At 44.3% G+C, this 7,267-nt stretch overlaps 1 protein-coding gene across 3 annotated transcripts; it reads left to right on the top strand.

Moving 5' to 3' along the window:
* Nucleotides 1-2,785: 2,785 nt before the first annotated feature.
* On the top strand, nt 2,786-7,039 carry RPP38 (ribonuclease P/MRP subunit p38). 3 transcript variants are annotated; one of them, XM_020777969.3, is made up of 2 exons: nt 2,786-2,979; nt 4,871-7,039. In XM_020777969.3, exons 1-2 carry the CDS (start codon nt 2,801-2,803, stop codon nt 5,763-5,765), a joined length of 1,074 nt encoding a protein of 357 aa, XP_020633628.3. In that variant the 5' UTR covers nt 2,786-2,800; the 3' UTR covers nt 5,766-7,039. The 3 variants fall into 3 exon arrangements, with proteins under 3 accessions (XP_020633628.3, XP_020633627.2, XP_020633629.2); XM_020777968.3 differs by having other exon boundaries at nt 2,834-2,969; XM_020777970.3 differs by having other exon boundaries at nt 2,842-2,975.
* The last annotated feature ends 228 nt before the right edge of the window (nt 7,040-7,267 follow it).

Here is a 7,267-nt window from a genome sequence, read left to right as displayed (position 1 = left end):
TGAAGCCCTTATTAAATAATCCCTTCCTTGAGCTTTTGGAGTTGTATATTAAAATTAGCACGTACAGTATGTGCATGTATGAGAAACAGTCCCTTTTGGGGAGAAGGAAGCCTCTACTTTCTGAGAAAGGATGACTTTACTCCATCAAAAATGCCTTTTTAATGCAAACATGGTGGGAGTGTTGTCACACGTTACTTGGCTATTACAGTTGTGTTCAAAATTATTCAGCCCCCAATGCTGTAAAGGGGTTTAGGGACTATAGTGTACATTTGGAATTGTATTCAGAATCAAATCCTACAAGGACGTTTTAAAGAACCAAATGCAACTAAAATAACATCAATTGTTTATGTAATACAGTAGTAAATGTTTCTTTTGTGGTTTCTTCATTGCCACAATTATTCAACCCCTTAAAGACTACCACTCTGAAGAAGAGAGGTTCATTCAGGTGTTTTCGATCAGGTATTGAAAACACCTGTGGATGTCACCGAGCACCAATCAAGCATAATAAGCACCAATTAGGCAGCTTTAAAATGACTGTGATACTCAGCTCCTTCTAGACATTTACTGGTGTGGTTACAAACATGGTGAAGTCAAGAGAATGGTCCAGGAAAACAAGAGAAGAGGTGATTTGTCTTCACAGGAAGGGCAATGGCTATAAGAAGATTGCAAAGAAGTTAAACATACCAAGAGACACCATAGGAAGCATCATTCGCAAATTCAAGGCAAAGGGCAGTGTTGTAATGCTACCTGGTCGTGGAAGAAAGAAGATGCTGACTTCGACTTCTGTGCGCTACCTAAAGCGTAGAGTGGTGAAAAGTCCCCGTGTGACTGCTGAGGAACTGAAAAAAGATTTGTCAGATGTGGGTATAGAAGTTTCAGCTCAGACAATAAGGCGCACACTGCGTAATGAAGGTCTCCATGCCAGAACCCCCAGGCGCACCCCCTTGCTGTCTCCCAAGAATAAGAAGAGTTGACTGCAGTATGCCAAAAGTCATGTGGGCAAACCACAAAAGTTGTGGGATAGTGTTCTGTGGACTGATGAAACAAAATTAGAACTGTTTGGGCCCATGGATCAACGCTATGTTTGAAGGAGGAAGAACAAGGCATATGACGAAAAGAACACCTTGCCTACTGTGAAGCACGGCGGAGGGTCAATAATGCTTTGGGGCTGTTTTGCTTCTGCAGGTACAGGGAAGCTTCAGCGTGTACAAGGTACCATGATTTCTCTTCAGTACCAGGAGATATTGGATGAAAATGTGATGCAGTCCGTCACACACCTGAGGCTTGGGAGACGTTGGACCTTTCAACAGGACAATGATCCCAAGCATACCTCCAAGTCCACTAGAGCATGGTTGCAGAGGAAAGGCTGGAACATTTTGGAGTGGCCATCGCAGTCACCAGACTTAAATCCGATTGAGAACCTCTGGTGGGACTTAAAGAAAGCAGTTGCAGTGCGCAAGCCTAAGAATTTGACTGAACTGGAGGCTTTTGCCCATGAAGAATGGGCGAAGATACCCGTAGATCGCTGCAAGACACTTGTGTCAAGCTATGCTTCACGTTTAAAAGCTGTTATAACAGTAAAAGGATGTTGTACTAAGTACTAAGATTGAATGTCACTTGGGGGTTGAATAAAAACTAATAATGATGTGAGCACAGAAAAGACATTTGTGGTTATTTCATTATAAACTTAAGGTTATATTTCTCTGACCTACAAGTGCCTCTTTCATGTAAATGTAAGCAAGATGACTGAATGATCAAAATCAATGTCAAAATGGCCAAAACATTCAATTTCAGTGGGGGCTGAATAATTTTGAACACAACTGTATAAAAGGGAGTTGTGATCAAAAAAAGGTTGGGAACCACTGCTTTGGAGATAGGAGACCTCTTACCCTACTATTTTCTGGGCAAATGCTTGGTGATCATCCTACATTGGCATGCTTCCTTGTATGCATGACCGAATGCATGGTTCAAATGGTCCTTTCTCTTTCCTGTGGGACTTTTCTCTCTTTAACAGACAGGCAGATTTGCTTTCCACCCGCAGCATTTAAAATAGTAAATAAATAATAATCTCCAGCGGTCACATCAAGACTGACTTATGGGGACTCTTTTCAGGGTTTTTCCAGGTAGAGAATACACAGAAGTGGTTTACCATTCCCTTCTTTTGGGGGGCGCCCTGAGACTGTGCAGCTTGCCCAAGGCTACACAGGCTTGGATCTATTTACAGGAGGCACAGTGGAGCATCAAACTTCCAACCTGAACCACTGAACTATCTGCTGGAATATTACAGAAAGTCCAATCAAGAATTTGCAACTAGGGCAAACCTGACCAATTTCAAGCTTCAGGTGGAGGCCAGCCCCTGACCTTTCCAGGTAGACTGTTCCCTAGTCTTAACATTTTCTGTACTGAGGGAGTTTCTCTTAATGTTTACCCAAAATCTGCTTTCTTGCCATCTCCCTGCTTTGGTTCTAATCCTGAACAAGTTTACTCCACCTTCAGATATTTAGAGACAGGTTCCCTATCACCCCCTACATATGCTCTTTTTGGGGGGCTACATATATCTAGCTCTACCTGGTGCATTTCTGACTGCTACATAGTGGCACAGAAAGCCCTGCCGGTCAGGGGGAAGCCCTGTGGGGCCGCTCCATTCGGGAAGTTAGAGGCGAAGCTCAGCGAGGAATCCTGCAGCAACATCCCTTGCCTCCGCTTCCCGGGCAAGACGCCCGTGTGAACGCAGCGGGACTCACGCGGCAACGAGCGTGCACAACGTGCAAGGGATGAAGCTTGCCCGCAGCGACCCCTAATGGTCAGTGGGGAGAACCTCGGCTTGCCTGCGCTTGGCCGGGAAGTTGTGCGTGAAAGGGACCGGGATGATGGCGCCTCTTCCGCTTCCGGGCGCCGCGTGGTTGCCTCTTCTGCGGGTGCTTGGGATGGCTGCTCGCGGCGTGGAGACCCCGGCGGGATTCCGAGAGGTCTCTGTGGGTGAGGGGGAGAAAGGTGTCGGGGCGCCGTAGCTGGGGGGGGGGAGCAGCTGGCGCCTGGTTGCTACTTGCATGGGGCGGTGGGAGGCCGCGAGGGAACCGTTGCAGCGGTCTGGGAGGCTTGCTTTACCGAACGAGGGCTCCTCGCGGCTCCTGTGGGGCTCCCCCTGCTCGTCACCCCCCCCATAATTTGTGCACCTCGCGGCGGCAGTTGGGGGGGGGAGGAGAAGGGGAAGGCGCGCCTTAGAAGGCCGGCCCTGTGAGGTGGGCTGCCTTGGGTTGAAGGAAATTGGTTGCTCCGGGGTAGGGCGTTTGAAACTTGGCTTTGCATTCTTGCAGAAATGTAGAGGGTGAGCGTGGCCCCTCTCAAGGGGACCAGCAAAGCACCTAGTAACATCTTAAGAGACTAAAAAGGTTTAACTTTAAGTGACTTATTTGGAAATTAGCAGAAACGTGGGAACACGCGCGCGCGCGCGCACACACACACACACGCACACACACAGAGGCATTCTATACGGCAAGGAGTGAGGACCGTTTGCACTTGGACCAGCTTTAGAGGATCACACACACAAAACCCCTTTGCCTGGTATTTGGAAAAATTGGCTTACAGTGCCAGTAAAGGATAGGATGTGCTAGGTCACAGGTGGGTAATTAATTTCTATAGGGGGGGCCCACATGAAAAATCTGAACTGTGTTCGGGGGGGGGGCTGAACCAACTTTATTTAAAAATAAAATGAAACAGTGATGTTATGATTGCTTTTATTTTAAACTTGTTAATCTTCACAAATACTAAAGAGGTTTTTTGCGGTATGTTAAAGATAAGCAATTGATCAACTTTAGACAAAAAGCTATACAATGGTTTTGATGTTCAAAACTGTCCACGGGCCAGACAGGAGCGGCTTGCAGGCCATATGTGGCCCTCGGGCCACACTTTGCCCAGGTCTGTGCTAGGAGTTGTAAACCAAACCACTGCATTGCCAGGCAAAACATTTGTGACTCCTTCATCAAACAAGACATGCATATAGGAACATGTGTGGATGGGAGAGTGGGTGGGGTGCGATAATGAGACCATTAGACTAGAACTTTAGCGAACCGGTTCAAATCCTCACTTACCCATGATATTGGGTGACCCTGGTCTCATCACACACTGTCAGCCTGCCCTACCTCCCAGCAAGGTTATAAAATTTAAATGGGGAGAAACCCCTGCACACTGCCTCCCGCTCTTTGCAGGAAAGAGGAGTGATAAAAATAAGACATTCCGTCCCAGCTGAAACATAGTTGTTTCTTCAGCAGTATTTTCTGTAGGCAGGCATGGTGCGTGGATGGTCAGTTGAAGACTGCAGTCCCCTTTTCCCAGTTACAGTGTGGCAAACATATAATTTGTCTTCAGATGAAGATATAACTGTGCTGAGGCACAAGCAGGAGTAAAAAACATACAAAAGTGGACTGCACCATAGAATCTTAGAGACAGATAATAAGAATGGACTTAAAAATATGTAGATTTGTGCATGATGGGGCTTACGTTGAACTTCCTTGCAGATTGGATTCTGACTGCATGAAACACAGAAACTGTATAATCCAGTGGGACTTGGCAGTATTACCACTGGATAAACTGATTTTCTTTAACAAGTTGCTCCCCAGTCTGGATGCATCCTCCAGATGTGTGGGACTATAATTCTTATCATCCTTTAACATGCTGGTTGGATGGGAATGATGGGAGCTGTAGACCCAAGAGGTTTTTTTTTTTGCTTCTATATTTCCATTGTTCAGCTAAATAAGAGGTTCACTCCGTCTTCTGCTGTCAGATGCAAACTTATGCTAGAGTGGGGCCTTGGGGGAAGAAATATGTAGATATGTGTTTAGATGTGGTATATCTCTGGTTTTGTTCACAGTAATTGCAGCTTCTTTGAATGTGCAATTCACATGTCAAAGCAGAAGAAGAGCATCAAGATGTCTGCTCAAGAAGGGAAGGGCTCTGTCCGTAAGTCAAAGCAAATGACTATAAAAACCTCTTTAAACAATCCCTATGCTCTCCGGTGGTGCACCCTGGAAGGAGAGGACATGCATTTCATATTGGAAACCTTGGAAGAGGTCATGAAACAGCTTGCTTTTAAAAAGATAGCATTTCGGAGGAGGAAGAAACCCTGTTCTGGGCAAAAGGAAAAGAAAAAAACGCCCTGTGCTGAAGCCATCAAGCTTCAAGAGAAAAATGAAACTGAAGACGATAAAGCACATGGGTGGACTGACTTGCAAGTGAGGGACCAGCTTGCTGTTGGGATCAATGAAGTAACTAAAGCATTGGAAAAAAACGAACTGCAGCTTGTGCTGGTGTGCAAATCGGCAAGACCTGCCATGCTGACATCTCACCTTATCCCACTCAGTGTAAGTCGAGCCATCCCAGCTGTCCAGGTGCCACGGCTGAGTGAAAGACTAGCACCAGTTCTTGGGTTAACGTCCCTCCTAGCCCTGGGATTTAAAAGGAACACGGACGCATTTGGAGAGGTAGCCAAGGTGATTATTCCACGAATGCCTCATTTGGAGGTGCCATGGATTCCTGAACAGTCCCCAGGAAGCGAAGAAGACACTGAGCTAACAGACTTGTCAGCGGTTGAGCTTCCGGAATCAAACCCAGAAGGCGGCTCTCCTAGTCAGAAGCGGAAAAGAACAGAGATCAGCCAGCTCGCCTCTCCTGTCATAAGGCTGCAAGGGCTGAAGGTTAAAAAAATAGTTCCCAATCCAAACAAGAGAAGGAAGCTTCCAAAACCAAAAAAACGTATTTCAAAGTGACCAATTGTATTGGCTGCCGTCCTCCTGTATATTGTTTGTCAGTTTAAAAAAAAACCTACGTGATATTAAATCAATAACTTGTTCAGCAGTTAAAACCATATTACTTTACAAGGTCATTGAGGTTTCTGCTGAGGTTCAAGCTGATGACTTGCTGTTGTTTTCCAGGCCATGTGTAAATTTACAAAGACACTGTTTAGTACAAAGGTGTTTTAGGTGGAACATAATTATTCAAAACAAAAGAATATGAAAGTGATACATTTATTCAAACATCCATCTGTGCTATAGGTTTAATAGTTGTGCATCTGTTAGATGCTGGAGTTGCAAACATCTGTAATTTTGAGAGCACAGTGTTCTTTTTTCCCTTTTTAAATTTTTTTTTCACTATTAGATAGTTGCCCTTGTAATCAAATAATTCATGCAGAACTGATTCTATGCATTTTGCTTTTAACATTCAGATGCTTTCTTTAGCATGTCTATTCGTCCAAACACCTGCAGTAAGGAGACTATCTGAAGTTCAGATTTTATGCCAGGACTCGTGATCTTACAGATCTCATGATGCAGATTTCCTAAACAGAGGTTACAACTTTACCATGTTCAGATTAATAACATGCTATCGAATCCAAAAACCTTAGCAGCTACTAAAATAGCACAACCTAAACAGTTCTTTAGAGTTTAAACTTCCTTCAGTACACTGCTGTAGTATAAAAACTAAAATCAAGTTGTAAGGAATTGGGAATGAATAGCAACAAGAACTGAATAAAAATTTTAGGATATACAGTATAATTAATTACATACTGTGCTTTTACATGGCATTAAACCGCAGGGGGATAATTTATAGCCCTGCAGATGCTGTTGGAGTGGATCTCCCATCAACCCAAACCTGCAAGAGGATGCATGTCCCCCCACATTTATTATTTTAATATATAGGACAAATGTTCTAGATTGTAAGAGAATGTGCTATGTGTGCAAATTATGCCAATGCACATTGTGCCTTGGTGAGAGATGATGAGAGGTGTAGTTCAGCAACATCTGGAGTCTATACATTCTCTCTTACTAAACCATTTTCTTTCCCACACGGCCAGGTTTTATGTGGATAAAACTTTGCAAACTTAAAAAGAAACATTGTTTACATGGTTTTATGACTAGTGAAAATGTACAAATCATGAACAGTGCTGGCTTTGTTATTATGTACTCTACTCAGTTGCTCAACAAAACTACTGTATAAACCCTGGATTATTTCGGCTTGGTTCATAAACTAGAATTTGTCATCATGATTCCTGCTTTCCATGTAGTGACAACCTAGGGATGGGGGAAAGGGAGACTACATGGGTCAAGAGCCTTCTTTCTGGCCATGGGGGAAGGGAAGGGAATATGCAAGCCTCAACCTTTTTTCAGGCTTGTAGTAGGCCATCTCCATAGAACTAAACCCTGTCTTAGTGCTGTGTACGAGGCCATTTAGTCTAGTGAAATATGTTCTTTAATTTAGCTTTGCACTTGCAGTA

This window comes from Pogona vitticeps, chromosome 6 (assembly GCF_051106095.1).
Source record: "Pogona vitticeps strain Pit_001003342236 chromosome 6, PviZW2.1, whole genome shotgun sequence".
NCBI classification, from domain to species: Eukaryota; Metazoa; Chordata; class Lepidosauria; order Squamata; family Agamidae; genus Pogona; species Pogona vitticeps.
This window is presented reverse-complemented; position numbering and strand designations above follow the sequence as displayed.

Excerpts from the sequence above, each read along its gene's own strand:
- RPP38 (XM_020777969.3), top strand. The coding sequence starts at position 2,801 with ATGGTCAGTGGGGAGAACCTCGGCTTGCCTGCGCTTGGCCGGGAAGTT. Across the intron at positions 2,980-4,870 it reads ATTCCGAGAGGTCTCTGTGG|TAATTGCAGCTTCTTTGAAT; the intron begins GTGAGGGGGAGA and ends TTTTGTTCACAG.